The 25,150-nt window shown below is 34.2% G+C and overlaps 1 protein-coding gene across 2 annotated transcripts; it reads left to right on the top strand.

Moving 5' to 3' along the window:
- Positions 1 to 10,130: 10,130 nt before the first annotated feature.
- On the top strand, positions 10,131 to 23,741 carry LOC105038140 (protein ROOT INITIATION DEFECTIVE 3). 2 transcript variants are annotated; one of them, XM_010913852.3, is made up of 8 exons: positions 10,131 to 10,442; positions 10,529 to 10,642; positions 11,157 to 11,290; positions 11,399 to 11,546; positions 17,215 to 17,414; positions 19,803 to 19,948; positions 22,546 to 22,799; positions 23,379 to 23,741. In XM_010913852.3, exons 1-8 carry the CDS (start codon positions 10,236 to 10,238, stop codon positions 23,538 to 23,540), a joined length of 1,365 nt encoding a protein of 454 aa, XP_010912154.1. In that variant the 5' UTR covers positions 10,131 to 10,235; the 3' UTR covers positions 23,541 to 23,741. The 2 variants fall into 2 exon arrangements, with proteins under 2 accessions (XP_010912154.1, XP_010912155.1); XM_010913853.3 differs by having other exon boundaries at positions 10,133 to 10,442; positions 19,821 to 19,948.
- The last annotated feature ends 1,409 nt before the right edge of the window (positions 23,742 to 25,150 follow it).

Here is a 25,150-nt window from a genome sequence, read left to right as displayed (position 1 = left end):
TATGTAGGTGATCGGATCCTTGTCGTTCTCATCAAGTTTAATAGAATCATCATCCTAGACCAAGAAACCATAGATCTATCCGACTGACGCACTACTCTATTGAATCTTCTTAAATGTGATTCAACAATGGACTCTAGAATTGATCTAATGAAATCTAGTTCTATATTTCTATTGGTCTGTGTCAGTTCTTCTACTTGTTGAACTTCATCAAGCTCAACCTTAGTCGCATTAGTTTCTTCATCAAGGAACTTCTTTTTCAAAAAGTATGCCTTCAGACCCATGAACACCATTTGGTCGTTAGAAAGATAAAAGTAATATCTCTTAGTTTCTTTAGGATATCCTACAAAATAACACTTATCGGATTGAAGTCCAAGCTTATCGGTTTGCAAATATTTGACATAAGTCGGACAACCTCCAATCCTAAGGTGAGAGAATGTTGGCCTACGTCCAGTCCATATCTCATATAGTATTTTTATGATAAATTTGCTTGAAATATTGTTCAGAACATAGTATGTAGTCTCAAGAGCATAACCCCAAAAAGAGATCGGCAGACTCGCAAATCCCATCATGGATCGAATCATATCAATAGTGTTCGATTCCTCCTTTCTAACATTTCATTATATTGTGGTATCTCTAGAAAAATTCATTGTGAGAGAATCCCATTCTCTCCCACATATGTCAAAAACTATTAGAAAAGTATTCACCTCCTCAGTCTGACCAAAAAATTTTAATACTCTTTTTAGTTCATTTTTTTACCTCATTATAAAATCGTTTGAACATTTCAAATGATTCAAACTTGTGCTTCATAAGGTAGACGTACCCATACCTCGATAGGTCATTCGTAAATGTAATAAAGTAGTAATATCCTCCTGTGATGGCTATATTCATAGGTCCTTATACATCACTATGCACTAGACCTAGAACATCATTGGCTTGTTCACCCTTTCCAGTAAAGGGTGACTTGATCATCTTTTTAAGTAGACAGAACTCACAGGTCGGTAATGATTGACAATCATTAATATCAAAGATTCTCTCTTTAGCTAATCTGTTTATCCTATTCTTATTTATATGACCGAGTCTACAATACCAAAGATAGGCATCTGTGACATTATCTATTTTAAGACGTTTGTTCAATGTATACATTATACTAACAGGCTATGATAAAATATAAATACTATGTTTCAATTATCTATGCATAACTATGACACCATTTATAATGATATTACAGAAAGCTTCCTTTATTGAGAAGCTATAATCCTCTCTGGCCAAAAGGCCTACAGAGATTACATTCATAAGGAATGATGGACAATAATAACAATCATTTAAAATAATGATATTTGAATTGAGAGCAAGCTGAACTTTTTCTAGTACTAGAACTGGAACAGCTCTTCCATCTCTAACATTCAGAAATCATTCGTTCTTCTCAAATTTTCTATTAATCTAAAGTTTCTACAATGAATTACAAATATAAATAGAATTTTTGATATCCATACCTAGATAGTAGTATCACAGACAGAGAAATTATAAGATGTTATCATATAAGTACTTTGTCTAGCAATTCTTTACTGATTTCTCTTTCTAGGCCTGTTCAGATCAAGAAAAGCTAGATATAAAGGATAATTCTTCTTCTAGTGCCTCAGCTTCTTGCAAAAGAAGCATTCTATCTGACTCTGATCAGCTTTAGACTGGTTAGTTTGATTGAGCTTAGAAGCCATAGCACAATACCTATGCACCATCCTTTTCTTTCCTCCCTCAGAGGACCGATGCCATATTGAGGATAAATCCTCAAGTGTGTCAAAGAACTTGTTCAATATTTGAAGCATCTCCTTCAATTAAGTACCATCAAATTTACAACTAAATTTATCACTCATAGCAGCTCTCATTACGTAACGTATTATCGTACAGTCATTGAGCCACTTCTGATAAGTATCTCTAACCATCGCATCTGCATCGGAAGCTGATACTTTAGGTGCTGAATCTATAATCATATATACGATCCTCTCATACTCGAGAACTATTCTCAATTTCTGATATCAATTATCAAAATTGAGTCTCATAAACTTGTCACTGTCCAACAATGAGCAGAGCGATAAACTACTAGCCATCACTGAAAGAAAATAAAAGACCTATTAGTATATGAATTATTTAATTTTAAAGACTTAGACTTTAGTCTAAAGATTCTTCCACTATTTTATACGAATTGATAGTCTCTACCTCCAATTCGAAGAATTATCTTAATTTCTTAGTGGGTACTAGAATCCACATAGACTGCATACGGACCTAAGCAAAGCTCGATCAATCCATGTGCATCTATGGGTAGGTTCTCAATCAAAAAATTTTTGAAATAATTTTTAGTAATTGGTTTTACCCCAATGCTTTTTCAATAGGTGAAGGCCTCCACTAAAAGTTTCGGTTAGGTCCAACCATTAACATGAACATACTCAGTAAATCTAGCTAATAAATGATTAGGTCTGAGAAAAGCTCGGTCAATCCAACCATTCATCAGATAGTATAGTTGAATCATCATATAATGAATGATAATTTCAATATCCAAATGAACATCAGGCAGAAGGTGCCTCCAATGTTTATTTAGATTATTGGACCCATTACCATCCACCTTAATGGGAGGCTATGACTTTGTTATCTCCATAATATTATCATTTTAAGGATCTCATAATTTAGAAGATTTGATTTTAATGATTTGATAAGCAATTGACCGATGAGTCTTAAATCCTCCCACTAACTTCATCAAGTTATGAAGAGAACTATAGACAAGCTGATCCAAGGGCACCTAATTCGGTCGAACTAATTTAATAATTTAAGAATAAGAAAAGAGATTAATCGATAAGTCATAAATCCTACTACTAACTTTATCAAGTCATAAGAGGACTAGAGACAAGCTTGATCAAAGAAATCTAAATCAGTCACATTGATTTATCTTAATGGCATGGGTCAGCTCAAATCGATTAGTGACCTAATGAAAATATAATCTATCGAATTGATCAGGTAAGTGAGATCGATGGGAGGATCTGCCTCGACTTACTTTAGACACCATCGAAATAGTCAAGTAAGTGGATTGTCAATTAAAAACCACTAATTATATTATCAGATAATATTGCCAAACTTATCTTAGACACTAATTGATCAATTAATTTAGATTTGGTCCACCAAAGGACTCGTACTAAATCATTGAGCCACAATCAGGTCCATTTGGTATAGTCAAAAATATGGACTTGATCAAGCTACAACTATTGAGGTTGATCTTAGAAAAATTCTGACCTAGTCTAACTCGACTCTTGATTAGATTTAATCAATTTTTTTAATTGATCAATATTTATTTCAAACCTTAGGTCTAACCTAATTAGAAGATCTGATTCATGCTAACCCATTGTCCATCGATTTATGAGGTGTCTTAATATCTTCAATTCTCAAATCTAGTTCACTTAATTCCAAATTAAGTATATGAAACATGTATTTCAGTTTATAAAACTATTCTACTAGAATTTCAAGTGAAGCATACCATATATTTCAAAAATTTAGATCTTAAAATCTAATTTTTAGATCTTTATTTAATAATTAAATATGCATACATCTAATCTAAATATCATATATACATCACATGTATCGTGACCACTTTTAGATTACTACCAATTACATCATATGCAACCTATAATTTAGATCTTAAAATAATTTTTATATCTAAATTTATTTTATTAAAATTATAATTAATTATAAATTATTTTAGATCTAATTTAAACATATTCATGATCAAAATAATTTTAAAATTTTTTTCACTGTTCTTCTTCGTGAGACTTAATCATAGTGGCATCCCTACACATCATAAGAAAACCTATCGAATGGACAAGAGAAAGACTCTATCTCTACTTTCTCTTATGATCGGATGGTCTGATGATCATCTCGATCCGAGTATCGAGCTACTAAGATTTAAAATCTAATTTTAAAAATTAATTATATTTACTTATGCAATAATTAAAACAGGCATACATTCATGTGAACATGATCATATCATTCATATTATGTATCTAATCTAATTAGATCAATGCATCAGATTAATTTTAGATAAATTTCATATAAATTTGGATCTAAATTTACTTTTATACATCATATAAAATACCTAAATCATATCTAAAATCATATAGAAAAATTAATTCAAACATATATATGAATGCATAGAAATAAAATTTCTGATTAGACCTGATTTTGTGTTATACAGAATTTTGCTTAAAATCAGATCTGAAAATCTATCAAAATAGACTCAATTCAGATCTTGATTAAGTCTAACTTTCAATCTGAAATAACATCATAAAAATTTTGTTAAAATAAATTTAAAATAGATTTTAATTTGATTTTTATTTCAATAAAAATCTACATCAAGAAAATTCTGTTATAACAGATTTATGACTAACCATCATCAACCATTGATTAGGTTCTTGAAATCTGATCAAAATTAGATCAAATAATTTTTAATTAATAGATCTAAATCAGATTTAATATTCTACATAAAAAATTTGGTTACATACAATATGTAATCATACTAAAAAAATTAGTTATGCATCCATGTATCAAGCCAGGCTCTGATACCAATTGAAGAAAAATTTTTCGATCTAATCAGATCGTCAGGGTGAGTTTTGAAAATTTTTCTATTCTAGTGGTAACATAACATTTATATTTACCTTAGTTGCAGTGGAATAGGAATCAAATATTAAAAATATTTTTTTTGAATCCAAAGCCTCATGAGGTCTGAACGCACAGACCCTCTACTTCTGCGCACGCCAAGCCCCGGAGGAAAGATGGATGATCTTCGATATCTCAATCTTTAGAAGGGAAGTAGGGAGGGAAGGGATCAGATCTCGTGTGCTTGGAAAGGAGTCTTCACACTAAGAAATAGGGTGCCATAAAATTCTCCATGCTAAGAAGGGATGCCTCCCTTTCTTATGTCGCACACCCTACTCTCTCTAATCTCATGGTAATTTAGTTTTTATTTTGTCGCACAAAACAATCACACACTTTATCATGTAATAGGGTCCTCCTTTTAATAGATGTGGCATCCCATATCTATTCAATGTCCAAATTGGTTAGGAGTCCTAACCTAGTAAGAAATCGAAAGAGAAAAGGAGAGCACCATATGAACCGCGTGAACACTCTTCACGCACATGTATGGGTAGCAATAAAATCGCCCCAATGCTCCTTTTAATCAGTTACTATAAGAGAGAATCCCAGGTTCATGGGACTCTTTGGTTCTAAACTAAATTAGCACATATTTGGCTTGATTCGGATCCGATTTAAATCCGATTCGAACCAGATTCGAAGAGCCTGTCAATCCTAATCTAGTTAGGATTCTGATCCAAGTCTAACTTGGATTTTTAACTCAATTTAAACCTAATTAAATCAGATCAAATCTGAAATTAATTAAGACAAATTTAATCTCTCATAAATCTCTTGGATCATTGATCAGATCATTAGCATCTTCGAAATTAAATCTAAACCTCATGTCTAGTACTAGCTAGATATAGTTAACTATTTAATCCCGTATAACCTCTAACTTAATTTTTTAATCAAGCTAATCTATTCGTTCAATCAAGTTACGTACTTCTAAATTGAACTCATAAACTTAGGTCAATTCTTTCCTACATCGTCTGACTTTGTGTGTGACTCTATAGATTCGAACACTAAGTCGGTAGCACAGGATCATTTTCTGTACTAATCAAAATTACCATCTAGCAATGGTTTCCAACATCCGAATAGATCGAATATATGTAAGATAATATTCAAGAACCTACGCATATGATTACCGCATAATTCATTCCCTTTCATTCTCTTGTTTCGAATGCTCAAGGACGACCTAGGATTTTACTGTCAATCCTGGATGAGTCATCAACATTATATTTTAACCTTTCACATTCATTATATGGATTATCCAGACCTAGGATTTACTAAATTGAAATACAATGATGTATTAACTCTTGTAATCTGAAGGGATCAATCCCATCTTGATCCACGCACAGACTTCGTAAGTACTTGACAGTACTCTGTAGCCTTCCATCACTGCATTAGAAATGCAGATAGTCTGGCACCAAAGCATATTGAGTTGCTTGTAAGTCACTATGGTGATCTCAGGTCTAAGAGACACTTATGCCTATATGCTTCGCGAGCTACTCTTGACAGCAGAGTGCTCTACAGACGAGTCATTTTTTTCAGTAACGATGTACTCCTATATCTCACCTATATGCCATACCAGTATCTCTATACTCTTTGGTTAAAAGGACAACCAATCTATATGGCACACAATGATCTACACTTGATGAATGTCATCATCCTTTAATGACGTATCATTTGGTCCCGAATATATTTAAGAACTATTCGATAAATTCTTCTTTATCGATTATCATATAGTTCTAAGGACTTCATCACAACACAAGAATTCTAATAAGAAAGATGTATACTTTGCGATGAAAAATATCAAATAATTTTTATTATTTCATAATTCATATATAATTATAAAGAGCACAATCATCCAAATAATTGACTTTAGGATATATTTCCTAGCAGCTGCACCCCTTGTTTCACTCTCTCACAATTGCATTCTTCCATGACAACTCCTATCTTACCACATGCATAACATATATCTAGCAGATCCTCAGAGATGAACTCCTGCCAAACTATAGTACCTTTAATCCTTACTTTTACACCTAGACAAAAAGGCTTAGACAAATCCAACTTAATGCAAACTCTAACAAAACCCAGTCTAGCCCAAGTTATAGTCTAATCATCCAAGAATAGAGGCCTATCTACTGGAGACACTATCTTAAGGATGTCGTTCTTGTCCCAAAGCTCCAAAGGCAATTCTGATGGCCGTATCCAAGCATTGACCTTATGAAAAGCCTCCCACCCTGGTCTAAATTTGGCCTCCACTATGCCAAAGTCAAGAGTTGTCACACTAGTGACCATGGGTCTTTCTCTGTTACCCTATTTTTTGTTTCCTTATTTGGCAAGTTAAAGAGCAATACCCCATCAGCTTAAGAAACCCTAAAATCCCATTCCACTGCCTAGTGCACCCTAAGTTCCTTTTGGATAAGTTCTAAACAGGGGCGGCTCAACATCTTTGGAGGCCTAAAGCTAAAAACGAAGGCGGAGCCAGGGAGGGGCCTTCTTCCGGACTCCGGCTTTCGAGAAACGAAGGCGGACCGACGGACCGCCGGCCCGGCGCACAATCGGGGCGGAAGGGGAGTGTCGAAAAACAAAAAAAAATGAAGAAACTTACCGGTGGAGGCCGGGGGGGTGGACCGGGATGCCGGAGGCGGAGGCTGGAGGGGGAGTGTCGAAAAACAAAAAAAAATGAAGAAACTTATCGATGGAGGCCGGGGGGGTGGATCGGGATGCCGGAGGCGGAGGCTGGAGGCCTGAACCGGGACGCCGGAGGCGGGAGGCGGAGGCTGGACCGCGATGCCGGATGCACGCGAGCGGGGGGCCTCCTGGGGGTGGGGGCCTAAGGCAAGGGCTTCGGTGGCCTTACCTTTCAGCCGCCTCTGATTCTAAAGAGAATCTACTCCCAAAGAATTTACTGTACAAAGCACACTGCCACCATGCACAAGTTGCCTCCACTTCATCGTTCAAAAATATCACCACATGAGAGAATCGCTACTCCAAAGCCACTATATCCGTCAGAAGCACAAGAAGTTTTCCACTTGAATTTGCTTCTCCCTTAGACAATATTTACCTAAGAATGGCCAGCATCAAGCACAAAATCAGCCATTTTTTAAGAGAATGGAAGAAATCCCGACGTCTGTGTCTCTCTAGCTGGAGGAGTCAAAGTCCATGACATACCCAACGTGAATGGCCCTTTTCCCCGCTGTTGATTATCATTAATAACCTCCTATTTCCCCTTTCTATCCCCCTCCACCGAGGGATTAGCCAAAACCTTAGCTACGCTCTTTCCTTTCTCAATGGTACTTTACAGATGTTTTGACTGATTTTCATCTCTCATTCATATGACTTAGATTTAAAAATATGTATCTATAGGTTAATGACAACTTAGAGTTATATTAACCATTTATTATGTCTTGTTGTGGTCATCCTTGAAATATTAGTTGTCCCAAATTATATTTACTGACGTGACATGAGGGAATTGGTGAGACTTGCAAGGAGGTTGGTGTCATCCGCATTGATTGAACTATTAAGTGCAATGGCAAGTTAGTATTGATGTTGGAAATTGCGCGAGGATCTATACGAAGCATCATAGTATTTGCCTTGTGTATGAATAGGATTGTATGTTAAGTATATGATTGATTGTTTGTCTTTTGCTTTATTTTTCTGTAATGTATCATGATGGGACAATTACTCTTTTATCCATAAATCTCTTATCCATGCTAACATATTCAAACTAGATATTCACTCTAGTTTCAAACTAATCTAATAAAATTCCTAAGGGCCTATTTAGATCTCTTAGTCCAAAATTTATTGATATTCATAGGGTCGGATCAGACAACTAATTAAATCAAATTGGATTAGACTCATATTTATAAAAATTTAGAGGATTATTGGAGTGGACTGACCCAAATCTCAAGAGAGGAAAAAGGATCTCAACAAGTTTTTTTTTTTTTTTTTTTTTTCTGTGGGAGTTGGGGTCCTTTCTTCTTCTCTGTAAGATTTAGACTAGCCTACTTTAATAATTTTTGAATATTTATAAAGATAAATTAAATCCAATCTGATTTAATTGATTGTCTTGGTCCAACCAATGAATCTTATAGGATTTTGATCCGAGACTTCCAAATAGGAAAAACCATGAGCATCAATTATTCACATTTCTAATTATAAGATTGGCTATAAACCCACCTACCATACTATTCGATTAACAAGTTAACAAATTGTTTGGTTATTTTTCATGAAATGCATTTTGTCAAAATAGATTGGTCACGTAATCTGAAAGAATGGGAGCAGAGCAAGTCTCCTTTTATATTTTATAAGACTTATTTCATAAAATATAAATTTTATGGTTATATATTTGATAAAAACTCGTGAACATCCACCATGTCAACATATATTTGTTAGTTTTTTTAAAATCTAATTCATACCGGTCATATTTTTTTCTATGAACTTGTTTGACTCATGAAAAAAACTTTTCTTCCCAAAAAATAACTTTATGAGAAGTTATTACTTGATAATAGAATCTTTGCGTGTTTGGTTGACCATTAAAAAGTGATTAGTTGAAAAATGACTTTTATTTGGTTGAACACTTATTTTTCTAAAAAAATTATATAAAATATCTATTATATCCTTGATAGATATGAGACCATACATTTTTGCTCCTAAAATTTATAAAAATAATAATATTATATATTAATATAAATATAATATTAATACATTATAATATAATATTTAATTATAATAATTTATTATATTAATATACTACTAATATATTATATTATATCAATACAATATTAATATTTTAATATAATAAATTTATTAATATCTTAATAAATATAATATTATATTAATATAAATATTATGATTAATATAAATAGTATATTCATATTAATAAAAAAATTATATTAGAATTAATATTAAAATCTAATAAATATTATAGTTTTAATATAAATATTATATTATATTCATCTAAATATTAAAATAATATTAATATATATTATATTATTATTAATCAGTATTTTATTCTAACGATCCATTAATATTTGTAAAATCTTAATTATAATCTTAAAAAATATTTTTAAAAAAATATTATCAATTTTTATTTTATAAAAAAAATTAATTTAATTTTATATAAATTATAAAAAATAAATTTATATAAAATTTTTTTAATTATTTTTTATTCCAAGTAAATAAAATATTTTTAAAAAAATATTATCAATTTTTATTTTATAAAAAATTTTAATTTTATTTTATATAAATTATAAAAAATAATTTTATATAAAAAAAATTTAATTATTTTTTATTCCAACCAAATAAGAAGCTCCCTCGTCACTCTCAGCAATTCCCTCCCGGCCGGCCCGCGAACCAAACGAGTCCTTTGGATATGCTGATAAGTAGACACCCCTGGTTGACAAGTGCACTCATGTGGATGAAATAAAAAGGAGTATTCTTTATCATTAAAGTGGGAGAGGATAGCAATCTGGAACCCTGAAACCGTTCAGCAGCCCTTAAACCCTTGCCGCCCGCGCCGCCCCATCTTCTCTCCGCCTCTCCTTGGGTTGCCTCCAACAATGGAAGTGGTGATCGCGTCGTCCCCCGTGGATTGCGGCATCGGTTGCTGGGACCTCCGCTCCGGCGCCGAGCATCTCCGCTATCGCTCCTGCGCCTCCCCTCCCCACGGCCTCCTTTCCGTCGCCCGCCGCTTCCTCGCCTCCTCACAGGTCCGCGACTCTCCCGCCGCCGCCTCCGCCCCCATCTTCTTCTGGTCCTGGGACAAGGTATTTCCCTATCTTTGCCCCCTGTAGTCCTCTCCTTATCTTGATTAATTAGCTGATCTCTGATCTCTTCTTCTATCTTCTTTCAGCCCCAGGTGGAGGTTCGGAGCTTTCCAGCGGAACCGATTGGCCCCCTCGTTTCCAATTCCGAAGGAACGTATATCATTGGTGGAGGCTTATCCGGGACCATCTACTTGTGGGAGGTGATGTCTTTTGCTATGCTACCTCTTGGCTTTGTTTGTCAAAATATGATTTTTATGCCCTCCTCTTCTTCGTTCCACTCTAATTATTTATATAACAATTGGATTTGACTCCATTCTCCTCTCAAGTTCATGCCCCGATGAACTTGGAGGTAAGAGTGTTCTTTTCCATTATTTTCCTTTTTTGGGGGAAAAACCGTGGAGGTAAGATTTTTTGATGCTGCGCATTAGGTGTGCATGTGAAAACATAATTGTGATTGCATCTGCTTCTTTGCTTTATGCTCATAAATAACAATTATTTAAGATGGAAATTTTTGTTGGAAAACTTTGCCCAAAACACGATTTTGTTCCCGTCCTCCTCTTTAATTCTCTTATTTACTGGAAGGGGGAATCATTTGTTTGTGTGGTTTATCTTTCCGCTTTAGACTTGTACATTAAATTTTTATTAAAAAAAAAATCCTATCCGTTCATGCTAAGATAATTGATAAACATAAACTCACACGTCCCATTGCTCCAGATAGCAAGCGGGAAGCTGCTTAACAAGTGGCATGCACACTACAGGTCTGTCACTCGTCTCACCCTCTCTGATGATGAGTCGTTGCTGATCTCTGGGTCTGAGGATGGATGCGTCAGAGTTTGGTCCCTTTTGATGTATGCTGCTTCTTGTTTTCTTCAGCAAATGTGCTTCTTTTCTGTCTTTTACTTCATTAAAAGTAATCTCAGTTGGAATTGCTGTTATCATTTTAAATAATCATGCAGGATGTTTGATGATATGGGCAAGATGTCTGCAAGAAATCTCTACAGATATAGCTTCTCTGAACATGCCCTGCGTGTGACTGATCTTGTTTCAGGCTATGGGCTATGCAACTCTATTGCCATCTCGTCCTCTGAAGATCGCACATGCAAGGTTCGGTATGTTGTTCCTCATTTTTCAAATGAGCAATAAGAGCAGAGTGAACTTGTTAATTTTCATCTTGCAGTTGATTGAGAGTGATCCCATGGTTAGTGACTGTTTTAGTAAGTGATGCTATGACTAGCAGTTGGATGCATTGTTACCAAGTTACAGTAATGCAGAGGACCTGGAATTGTTGCTACTGTAGGCACTACAAGACTGTTATCTTTCTGCTAGTTTCTTTTATGTTGTACACATTTGAATTAGAGGCCACTATAGAGTAGAGATACAGAAGGAAGGGGGGGGGGCCAGATAAGACTCCCACCATTGTGGGGTCTAGGGAGGGTCAAATACATGCAGCCTTACTTCCATGTGTAGAGAGGTTGTTTACTCATTTTGAACCTGTTACCTCCATGTCACAATGGAGCAGCCTTACTGCTGTGCCAAGGCTCACCATCAAAGTAGAGAAATAAGACAAGAAAATTAAGACACAAGTGACTTGTTGCTACATCAAACTCATCTAGAAAAGTGTAGAAATCTCAGAACTTCTCTCAGCAACTTGGAAATTTAATGTTATATGCTAAACATTTGATTGTATTGCGCGTTAGATTTTCTTACAAAAATAAAATTTTCTGTTTTAACCTTTTACTAGATGCAATGCTAAATTTCAGGTCTTTCACCATTCTCTGAATATAGATGCAGTATTTGCAAAAGAAAAATTCTGCATTTTCTGTTCCATAGTTGCAACAACCTTTTTTTTTTCTGATTGGCCTTATGATTTGTCAATTTACCTTTGCCATTCATAAAGATGTAAGATTATATTCTCTAACATGTGAAGAATATCATTGAATATCTTCTTCAATCTTTCTGTGTTATTCTTTTTGTCATGTTGGTTATCACACATTCGTTTTCTAGAGTCAGAACATAACACATACAAATGCCTAGATAAAGAATCATTATTTAATTGTTCAAATCTGAATTATTAATAATGCAATGAGAGGGATAGGAATGATAAATGTCACAGATGAATGCAATTAACCGTATCATTCCTTGTCACCTTCTCTCTTCATATGAATAGTTTTGAGGTCTAGGAGAATTTCAGAGGGGTGCTCCCTGCCTGCATGGGCTGAATTCTGTTTGATCACAAAGGTCTCCTTATTAGCCAGTTCTCCTTAGGTTTCAGTTATTCCTTTGTCCAGGTGCACATGCACACACAGATTAGATTGTCTTAATAGGTTATCACACATTCCTTTGGAAAGCCAATTTTTATTTTTAATTAATCCAATTTTATGTTGATCAGGAGTCCCATTCCAAATCGAATTGAATCACTTAGAGTTGTAAATTCATTATAGGTAACTTAAAGGTCCTTTTAGGATCATGTAACATTCTTCTAGGTCAAGTGTCTCATTAAGAGTTCTTGAAGAATGGCAAACTTGTATAATTTGTGAGTTATTTTGAATTAGTATTCTTTTTATTTTTTTTCAAAGAATAATTAACATTTTATTCTGAATTATTCTTATTTCATTCCATCTTTTTGTGCTTTTTTAATAATACTTTCTCGTTGTTCTTCTTCACTGGCTCTCTTAGTTTACTGCCGCTATTAACCATTATTTATTGCTTCCTGGCTTCGTGTATGTATGTACGTACGTACGTAAGTGGCTTTATGGCTTTCCAGTAGAGTTCTCAAAGATATATCTGAACGTCGGCAGGCATTCTTGAATTCCCCTTTGGGGGCCTTGGGGTTGTTTTGGTTGACTAGAACTTTTGTCAAAGTTAGCATAATTCGAACACAATCGGAGCCGTGGTGGCATTCATAACAAACTCTAATATTGATAGGGATGGCGAAATCGATCTGATCCGATGGGTATGCACCCTACCCAAATCCGGTCAAATTCGAAAAATAAAGTTTGATCGGGTTTAGATAAAACCCGAAAACTATAGCATGGGTATGGATAGTGCTGTTTTCTATTCAAATTCGAATCTAAATCCGATCCGAACCTACAGATATGAATAATACCCGAATCCATATCCGAATATATATGTTTATAATTCTGTTTTGATAATTCTGTTTTGGTTGATAATGTGCATAAAATTATTTTGATTGTTTATATGTTTTATATTGAATTGTAATTCTATTTCTACGTTTGATTTCTATAAATCTGGACTTATAAATTATGTTCTATGTTGAATTGGTAATTCTGTTTTGATTGATAATATACATAAAATTATTTTAGTTGTTTATTTTTTTGGATATAGGATGGGTATGAGGCTGGTATGGGTTGGGTATGGGGAAATGAGTTACCCGTGGGTATCTCTGAACCCATTGGGTACGGGTATGGATATCTCTTTTCTTATCCGATTGGGTATCGGATAGGGTTTGGGTATAAGATATTAAGTTCGGGTTTGGAGATAGGTAGGATAATACCCGATCCAAATCCTACCCATTGCTATACCTAAATATTGAAGCCATGGAGGTATTTATAACAAACTCCAATGTCTTAAGGCAACTGAAACAAGTAAAGAATGATTCAAAACATGGGTGGTGAAAGAATAGTTGATAATGACATGGGCGCCTCTACTGTTATACATGGTAGAAAGCATTTTGAAGACAAAAATTAGCCACCACTAGATCCTATGATCAACAATCAACCATTTCTTCAATTGATGAACCAATAACAAAAGATAAAACTAACAATGGTTTGCACGAGAGATGTCCTTTTTGGGACATGATCCTAGCTCTGACAGTATTAGTGCTTGAAATCATGTCCTATCATTGAGTGAACCATGTCTCTCAGGTACCAATCTAGGACTTTTCTGGCTATGGATCAACTGGTTTGAGGTTTAAGAGCAGCAAATACCTAATCAGTCATCCAATTGTTCAATCACAAGAAGGACCAAAAGCTGTCTCCATCATTAGATCATGAAAAGTCAAGTGGGGTATAAGGAGAAGGTCCAAGGGCAGCAAATGATGCAAAAGGAAGTTTTTGTTTTTGTTTTTTTTTATTTTATTTATCTTTGAGTGATTTTGGGTGGTCTTCTAAAGACTTTAGATTGCTTGATTTTAGTCAGAGTATAAAGCAATGTCATATGTATACTAAAAAATGAGTTCTGAATTTTAAACTATTTCCATTTAGATTATATTTATCACATTTTTCCCCAAGATCCCTCCATCCAGCACCCAAAAAAAAAACTTCTCTCAATTAAAAAAAAAAAAGAAGAGGAAAAGAAATCAAATGATAGGAAAAAGGACGGCATTGTTGGGGGGGGGGGAAGTGCTAGTGGATTAAAGTGATGGTAAAAGTTATCTTTCTATCTGCCCTTCCCCTCCTAAGTCATCCTTCTGACTCCCAAACCTCTTCTATGTTTCTAGTTTTCTCTTAAAATTTTAATATTTTTTTTATTTTTTATTTTTGTTTTTTTTTTCATTTTCTAGTTTTATTTTTTTTTTATATTATTTTTTCTCTTTTAACGTCGTAAGTCCTAACTTTTGTCTTTTGTTTTTTTTTTTGTATTTTTGTTTTTGCTTTATCTTTTCTCTGAAACAAGCATAATCTCTGTTTGTTTGCAACTATTTATGGAGATGAGTGTTTTCTAACATATTACAGTTAGGGCTGAAATCGGATCGGATACAGATCGGATATCACCATATCCATATTCGTATTTGTTTTGTGTGAGGAATACAAATACAGATATGAATATTATTTGCATACAAAAATTTATTTTCATATTTATTTTAAACGGATACGGATACAATTCAGATACTGAAAATATGAGTATAATTACAGATATTACTTAGATAATTAAAATTTATGACTACAAAATCAAAGATATTACTAAATAAATGATAAATCAAGTGAATAATATGTTTATATAGTTGTATATTTTTTTTAAAAATTAATAATTATTATATAAAATTATATAGGATTATATGTAGATTCGGATATTCGGATACGGATCGGATAGTTGTCTATCCATATCCATATCCATTTTTCTTTGACGGATATGGATACGGATACGGATGTTAGTCAGATCCTCAAATTTCTGTCCATATCCGGATTGATTCGGATACAAAAAATGGATCCGGACAGATAATATCCATACTACTTTCACCCCTAATTACAGTTGAAGTTGGTTTGGAGTTCAATTATGAATTAAACTGTATTAGTTAGAATACTAGTTTGTTGTAAGTAAATTAGTAGTCCTCTTAACATAAGAAAAGAAACACTTTTTTTATGGTCGTTTAGGCATTTATAGATAGGGTTCCATGAGCAGTTAAAAGTTTGTGTAGCTTGTAGGTTACTCTGTATGAATTTTCTATAGAAAATCGACACTAACAGAAAAGTAATGTTAGGATGATTGCTAGTGATAACAAAAATATACATGGTCCTTCTGCAGAGCCTTCTCAAATTAAAGCTATCCTTTTTTGAAAAAAAATGGGGAGTGAGGTGAGGGTTGATTTTTGAGGAAAAAACTTATTAGAAAAAAATTGAGATGGAATATGGCTACTCATTTGCCTGCAATTTTTTTTTTTGGAGGGATATATGACTCATGGGCAAGTTCAGCGTTATTAAGCTTTGATATAAGGAAGTCCTGTGCTACACCACCTTAATCCTAGAAGTCGAGCAATTACTAGGCATGTGTCCAACAGGCCACCTAACCATTGCATAACTTACTATTCCTCTGTCCTCGTACTGATTTATGATGATCCTATCTTGCCTCTATTTATCAAAGTGCTCCATCTTCAGCTCCATTATTCACTTGATCCTTCATCTGGCATATATCCCTATTGTTGAGCCCATCTTTTTTAGTCACATATTTTGTTTTCTACTGCATCTTCACCTTCCCCTGCCCCAGAATACCTACCTTTCCCCACCTTCCACATCTACAGCAAGAAAAGAAAGAAAGAAACACATGGACAAAAAGTGTGTGTATGTATGTGTCCGTGTGTGTATGTGTTTTTATTTTTATTTTTTGTTGTTGCACGGGAAGGTGGGGTGGGTGGGGGGTAGGTGTGGACTGGATAAATGGCATCTATCGAAACTATTTCTTTGTTCTGTTGCATCATTGTATGGCATGGCTTTTTGATGTTGCTTATCCTACCTTGTAAGAAAAATGTTCATACAATTCCCAAAGCAAAAGGAAAGCTCTTATTGGTCATCCTTTGTGAATTTATGCTATTAAACACTAAAGATTCCTTAATGGTTTTCTGGAGAATTGTTTAATGTTTGGTACAACTAGAGTAGGCAGATTTTGGTCTCAGTATTGCCAGATGTGATGTGGGTTTCTATGTCTTCTGCTGCATCATCTTCTTTTCTTTTTTATTCTTTTTTTTTGGAAGAAAATATCACAAAAGGTCCAATCTGATACCTTAAGAATGAAAAAGCAATAGTACTCTACTATTTTGCTAGTTATTTTTTTCTACTCTTGCCATGTGTTGTCATGGATATATCCTTGGTGCTATTTGGCTTAATTTTCTGATAGTTGCAAATTGTCTTGTAGAGTAACTCATATTTGTTATTTGGTGGCTGAAATTGAACCTTTTGTTTTAACCAAAACTTCTTCAGCAGCATATGAAAATGAATCATTTGGTAGTTGACTATATATTGATGTTTAGTGATGGCTATGCCAAGTCAAATTTCAAGTTGTTTGTTATTTCCTTATGCCAGTTCTATACATTTTTCAGATATGGAGCTTATCTGAAGGTAAGCTGCTGCGGAGCATTACATTTCCTTCAATAGTCAATGCTGTTGCAATGGATCAGGGGGAGCATGCATTTTATGCTGGTGGTAGAGATGGCAAAATATATATTGCTGCACTTAATGCTGAAAGCAATCCTAATAGTATTTATGGAATGTTCATTATTGGTTCCTTATATGACCACAGGTAGTCATGTTTGCTTCTTTGATGTACCAGTCTTATTTATTTGTACTTCAATTAGCACTTAGCTTAATGCCATTTGATATTTGGTTCTCACATTTGAATTGCTTCTAGATGAAAATTACTTGATCATGGTTCATGCTACTTATTTTGGATTCTGCATTCTTAGTGTTGTAAAGTTTCATTGTAATAGTAATATTTCATTGATTGATCTGGAGTAATGCATTTAGTTCATATTTCAAAATGTATTTAAATCTTCCCGTCTCCACTGTTGCAATATTCGTTCATTTGTGCATCTTCATGGTATCCACTTGTTTTCACTCACTTGTTTCCCTCTTTATTCCATGGTACCTTTAAAATTTCATTATCAGATCTTTTTTCATTTTTTGAAAAATAGAACCTGTTTCATTGTTTGCTTTTATTTTTGGATTTTGATATTCACCAAATCATTTTGGCATCTGCTAGATTTTGAAGCACCAAGGTTCTCTGCCTCTACTTGATACATTCATACTATTCCCTTGGTACAGATGTCAGTTACAGATTCTTGTCTCTTTCCTCTGATCCCCTTAGTGACACCATTTTATAACCAGCAAAGGGGCATACTTGTGCAATGCATGTGTTGAAGAAAAGCGAAAATAAAAAAAAAATAGATAAGGAAATAGGTTAACTCATATTTGCAAAGCCGAACATGTAAAAATTAAATCTCAAAACAATAAATCAAGTAAGAAATTAAAATAAAGAAAAAATCTAAGATAAAAATGTGACAACATAAAACAGAAAAAACAATAAATAAAAATTAAAATTGAAATTAATAAGAAAACAATATTATTTGAAAGTAAAAGAAAATAGAAATTAAACAAATAAAACAAAGCAACAATACAAGACAAAAATAAAACTCAAGTTGATTGAAAAAATAAAAGAATCAGTGGAATCAAAAATGTAAAATGAAATGACATGAAATGTGAAATTAAACAAGAAAATACCAACAAAACACCTCAAATAAGACAGATCAAAGATAAGACAAGATGAAATCCAAAAGGCAAAAATTATAAACCAAAAAAACAAAAAGGAACAAGCAAAAATGATAATATAAAAAAGAATGAACAAACATAACTTACAAAACAGAAAACTAATAGAAATAAAATGAGAAATACTATAAAAGAGAAATAATAGCATAAAGTAACAATAAACTAAAATAAATTGGATGTGTAAAATGAAGTAGATAGAAATTGAAAGTAGAAACAAAATAAACAATGACAAAAAATAGTTATTCATGTATCCTTTGGACTTCTAGAGTCATATCCCAATGTTTTCTGGGTCTTCTAATAAGACAGAGGACGCATGAGATATGAACTTTTAGGATAGGGAGAAGGTGGAGATTGGGAAGTAGGGAGAGGTGGGGTTATGGGCATGACATACAGGAACAGTAATGGGAGTGAGGAAGGAGGGCTTTAGAGGGTACGGGCAGGTTGGTTTTGGGTTTACGGGGTGGAGTGTGGTGTTGGGACGAGGGAAGGATGCCAAAGCAGGTGAAAGTATGTTGATTAGCGCAAGGGAGAGGCAATTTATAGCTGCACAGTTGGATAGGAGAGTGAAAACCAGGTTTGGATGGGTTTGAGAGAGAAACCACTGCTTTTTTCAACTTATTCACAAAAAAATATGCCATTATAAAATCATATATAAAAGGTTTTGCTTAAAAGGACAAAAGTTGATAGATGGAATTCCAAGGATCCTTTTTACTATTATAGCACAAATAGCAATGCGATAAATCATTTTTCCAAGAGATAGCTCTCATAATTTTTTCATAGTTAGTATACGTGTATACTTGAATGGTCAGTAATTATCTCTGATATGAACTGATCAAAGGAAAATAGAACTTTGTAACTGCATCTTTTCTGCTCCTGCATGTCTCATCACAAACAGTGCACATTCTAAATGTTAAGCCATGTCATGAGCTGAGTGATGTTATATAAGAAAATTTATTTGAATGTGCTGTACTACAAAAATTATAATGAAGTCTCAAAAATTTGGAAGTTTCCAGCCGTTAACATGAGTGGTTTAAGTTTGACATCTCCATTAACTGGTTAATGCAATCTCATTGATAGCCATGGCCCAATACTTGTCTTGATTGGACAACATGAGAATATATATAGACGGTTGTTAGGCAATCCCAGCACATCAGCACATACATACATGCATACATACGTACTAACTAATTAACTAACCACCAATGCCTATCATGTTTATTTGATCTTTTTACCTGCCTATACAGTTACTAATGTTAGTATTGCCATATTGAACACCATACATATATTTTATTTTGGATGCAAAAAACGAGTGCAGTTATTTTATTCTTCTTTTTGATCCGGTCTTTCTTAATTTGACTTCTCCAAGCTTGACTTTCTCACCCAGTAAGGCTATAACGTGCTTAGCACTTAGCACGGATGGAGTTACGCTGGTGTCTGGATCAGAGGATGGTACAATTCGAGTTTGGGATACTAAAAGTCAACATGTGACTCGCATCCTAAAACATGCAAAAGGTACATCTGTCACTTGCAGGGAATTTTTCCCTATGAACTTTATGTTTTTTGTGACCTTTAGTTGCAATGTCGATAGTTTTTTTGAAATTCCTATTTCCTAAAATGTTGGTTGCCCCTTATACGATATCTGATCAATGGAATTAACTGGATATTCCCTCATCAGCCATGGGTGTATTATGATTTGGCCAATATTTGCTCTGATATTCTGAACTAAGATTTATAGGTATTGTTCAAGCTTAAATGACCAGATCACTAATGATTATGTCATATCCATACTGTATATTAGATAAGCTTCTTATAAGCAGTAACTTTCTTTTTTAAATATAAGGCAGTCATTTTTCATTAACGAAGCTTTTTGCCTCAAATTCACCATAATAATTGCTCATTATTTCATCTCCCATGCATCTTGGAACAATGCTTTTTGTTTCTTATGTGCCATGTTAAGAAAATAACAGATTTTTTTTTCTTGGAGAGGTTTGTATTTTATCAACACATGGGGCTCAGAGGGGCTTAAGAAGTAATATTACAATCAAATGGTCAAGTACTCTGCAGTTCCATTTTTGGGTCACATATTTGCTCAGAGGGGCTTAAGCTGACCTAGAAATTGATGGATGATTCATATGCCCATTAGATGAGAGAAAAGGTGTCTTGTCATTAATATTGATGTTTATTTTTTTCCTTTATTTTTGACTGGTCCAGAGATTTTGGAGACCAAACTTTTTTATGGTATGTGAACTTAGATTATTGAGTAACAAGATTATTTAGAAGCTAGTTGTGTTATTCTCCTTTAAATCTTCATAGTCCAATGCCTTTTGGGGAGACGACATTTAATGAGGAATTCTCATAAGAAGTATCGCTGGATTAAGTGCCCTACCCTTATAACTGACAACTTGCATATGAGCTACTGCTTAGCGCTTCTATTACTAGTTTCAAGTTGACCATATTTTCAGTCAGTGGGTCTAGCCAGGTAGTCATCTGAAATACTCTGGATCAAGTTTTGAAAATCAGTACCGATGGCCATACCAGTCACCGGTCGGTTCGATATGGTATCGTACGGACACGCCAATTTTTTAGGATTTTCTTTTTGGGGGGTTGTCCAATCAAATTTTTATAGATTATTGAATGTTTTGAAGTTCAAATTAATATTTAGTGATATTAATTAATATTCGTATAACTTAGATTCAGTTTTAATCGTGTGTGACACGAATCTAAGTGCGATATTATGTTATTTAGCATCCTAAATAATCAATATATGGACTAGATATCATTAGATCCTAAAATACTTAAATCAATTAAAAAACTCTAAAAATACTCAGTATGTATCGACCATCAGAATCTGATCGACTGTCAATGTCTATAAATAGTAAAATCATTTACATAGTCAGGAGAAACATCAATCCATCCCTCTAGTCAAATAGCATTATAATCCTCTGCTCATTCCATAAAGTAGGCGTGCTGGATTATAACTCATTCTCGAACTCTCACTGAAGTCCTGGCTCTGAGAGGTATCCTAGGACTGATAGCATGGTTGTGAAGGGGACCATCCAAATATACCGATAGTAAATTTCGATCCGTAAGATGCTCCGAACTGTATAGGATAATAGCTAGTAGAAGACGATGTCTTCAATGCATCATATCCATATCCATATACAGAAGAAATTATAGGCTACCTGTGGCTGCGGGTAAGAGGATCCAAAATATGAGGATGAATCTGATATATCATGGATCCTACTCTACATGCGAGGTTATCCATAGATCTATAATATATATTAAAATCATGTCAAAAAAATTTTTTTGACATGGTTTCTCTTTGTTTTTTTATTTTTCACGAATTTTTCCAAAAAAAAAGAAGAGAGGGAGGAAAGAGAGCTAGCAAAGAGAAACATACCTTTAATCCACATTTTTTCGGAGTTTTCTTGCTGCTCTCAGTGCTAGAGATTGAGAAAGAGGGAGAGAGATTATCTCAGACATAAAAACAGCCCAACATGAGCCGAACTAGGCTGTTCAGCTTGAAACAGCTGCGTACCGCTCGGTTCAAGTCCAAACCATCTGGTTCAGGCCCAAACCAGGCAGTTCATATTTTTTTTTTTCTTGGGTGCCGAAAATCAGGCCTGAACCGATCCAGTTCGGTGCCGATATGGCTTGGTATGACCCAAACCGGGCGATTCGGGTCAGTTTTCAAAACCATGCTCTGCTAACTCAATTACTTATGTGCTTGGTCTGGTTCGGCTGTGTCCATTTTGTGGCTTGGTTTTGGGTAGTGGTAGAATAGACATGTAGGTCCTCAAATCTGGAATCACTTAGGTTGGATGGACTTGGAGAATGCTTTGCAAATCTTCCATTCCAGATGTGACCAACATATTTGGTTTTCATGCTTTGGTCAGGTTTAAATTGGGTTGTCTTTGGTCCGTATGTGGATCCACTTCCAGCCTTCTATTGATACAATTTGAATTAAGGTTTAAAGATATGTTTTTCATTTTCTCACAAAGTCCTGTTGCACTCTGGAATTAATTTATCAAAGGATTCACGAACAATTCAGATGCATGAGCACCACATGTTTACTTTTTAACATCTGAATACCCTTTACTTTTTTACAGGCCCTGTCAATAATGTTCTTATAATTAGACAACCTCTTCGTGCATGTCCTCCGGCATTAGCAAATGCACAAGCCTCCCTAACCAGGAAACGTCTTAATTTGTCACTTCCTCCACCTTTGAGTAAATATGTTGATTCAACAGATGGAGAAATTGAAACAAAGGCTGTAAATTTGCTCCTGCCTCCTTGGCAAGATCCAGAAGAGAGGAAATACTGCAGTTCAAATATGATAAAGAAACAAATCAAAGAGCTTCAGGTATTCTCTACCATGCCATTTTCCTTTCTACATATTCTTTTATGATGGAATCCTTATTTTCATGATATGTCTGCTGTCTGTTTAGTGGCTTCTAATCTTTTTAGCTTGGTACGACCACCTTTACCTAGGTGCTTCCTTTCTGTACCTGCAGTGATTTAACTGGCCTTTCTCTAACTATTTGATGTGGATATTTCATCTTCTGAAGAGGGAATTCTTTGAATATTTACATGACACTGTTGCTGAGAAACCTTGCATATTGAATAATATCACATTTAAGGAAACAAAATGCTAACCTAGCGGCTACGTTCCACCTTTGCAAATCTGCAACAAAATTTAAGCTTCCATAACAGCATCCATGATTTGTACATCTTTCCTCCATGCACCGTGCAGCACACGCACAAACAGCTTTCTTGAAAGTTAATATGTATCACAATAACTAGGGGCAAGGAGTTTGTTGTTGCTTTTGCCTACCCTTTTTTTTTATGTTCTTGTGAAATTGATTTACTCATGATTCAAATTAAAAAAAAAAACTATAAATTTGATGACTGACAGATTTTTTCCCCCTCCTCCCATATTCAGCAACAGAGTTCTTCAGGTGCTGCAGAAATGGAGTTGGAAAGACTAAGGCTAGAATGTAAAAGATCAATACAGATGGTCCAGCAGTGGAAGAAGATGCACCAAGACTTGCAAAATCTTTGTGTAAATGAGCTGTTGGATGGAGTCCAGTTGGGTGACAGATGAGGAAACAACATAAAACAGCTTTCATGATGGATGTGAACGCCACCTATCAAAATTCTGAGGTTATCTTAACAGTTGCTTTGATTATTCAATTGTGCTTATTGTAGTGTTTGTAATGGGTAGTGTTTTTTGACCAAGTATTGTAGGAAAATATTCATGATTACCTGTTTAAATCTTCGCCTCAAAATGTTCAAAATTCTTGTAGTTGTTGCTCTGGGGCACATATTTTGTCTTGAAATGTTTCATGGCTTAGAAGAATGTAAACCCACTACGTCTAGATCCATGAAATTGTTAAAATGCGGAAGATGAAAAAAAAAAAACTATGGGCCCATTTTTTTTATCTGACCAAGTCTTGTAGGAAAATATTCATGATTACCTATTTAAATTTTCACCTCAAAATGTTCAAAATTCTTGTAGTTGTTGCTCTGGGGCATGCATTTTGTCTTGAAATGTTTCATGGTTTAGAAGTATGTGACCCAATACGTCAAGGTCCATGAAATTGTAAAAATGCGGAAGGTGAAAAAAAAAAGCTCTACGGGTCCATTTTTTCTCTGAATGGGCAATGCAGGCATCTTATAGTCTTACAAATGAAAACAATAAGAAGGATATCAGATGCACTCTTTGGTACCTATCAAAGTGTGGTTAGTGCAACAAAGTTATTGGAGAAACTTGTAGAAAGGTAAATATCAGAGGATGCAATTGGTAAAACATTCTTTTTTTAGTAGATTTAATAATTATAAGATGATTGGCAATAAATCTATTATGAAACAATTACATGAGTTAGAGTATATTAATAGTTATAAGTTGCATAATATATATGTGAATGAAATTGTAATTATGTCCTCTATTATTGATCAACTTTCTCTATGATGAAAAAATTTTAAAAGAAATTTGAAGCATAAGAAAGAGAATCTCTTTTTAGGATTTGGCTAATCATCTCTATATTGAGGAAGAATATCACAAACAAGATGAAAACAAGGAATAAAACACTCATGTTACTAAGTTTAGGTGGTGGAGGAAAGTCGGTTAAGTAAATCTACAAAAAAGAGAACTTATAAATCTACCATTACTCATAAGAACAAAAAGAAGAAAAAAAAGGGCATGCTTTCATTGTGAAAAATCTAGATGCCACAAGAAAGAATACTACCATCCTAAAAAAAGGATGCACAAGCAGCAAAAGAAAATTTTATTGCAATAATATTAGAAATCAATATTCTTGAAAATAGAATTTGCTGGATTGATTCTGATGCAACCAGACATATGTAAGGATACGAATTTATTTAAGAAGAATGAATTAGTAGAAGATGGAAATGCCCTCTACCAGAAGAACTCATCCATTGCACAAGTCAAGGAGAAAAAAATCATAGAACTTGAATTCATTTATGGAAAGACACATCTTAATAATATATATTATTTGTGAGAAGTTAAGAAAAGAATCTTGTATCTGATAGTCTCTCCAACAAGTTTGGATTCAAGTTAGTGTTTTCCATAAAAATTCCACCTTTAGAATAAATTTATTTGTCTCAAATACTAATTTAAACCCAAACTTGTTTAGGAGACTACTAGATACAAGATTTTTTCTAACTTTTGGTATGTAATACACATCATTAAGA

This window comes from Elaeis guineensis, chromosome 1 (assembly GCF_000442705.2).
Source record: "Elaeis guineensis isolate ETL-2024a chromosome 1, EG11, whole genome shotgun sequence".
NCBI lineage: Eukaryota > Viridiplantae > Streptophyta > Magnoliopsida > Arecales > Arecaceae > Elaeis > Elaeis guineensis.
This window is presented reverse-complemented; position numbering and strand designations above follow the sequence as displayed.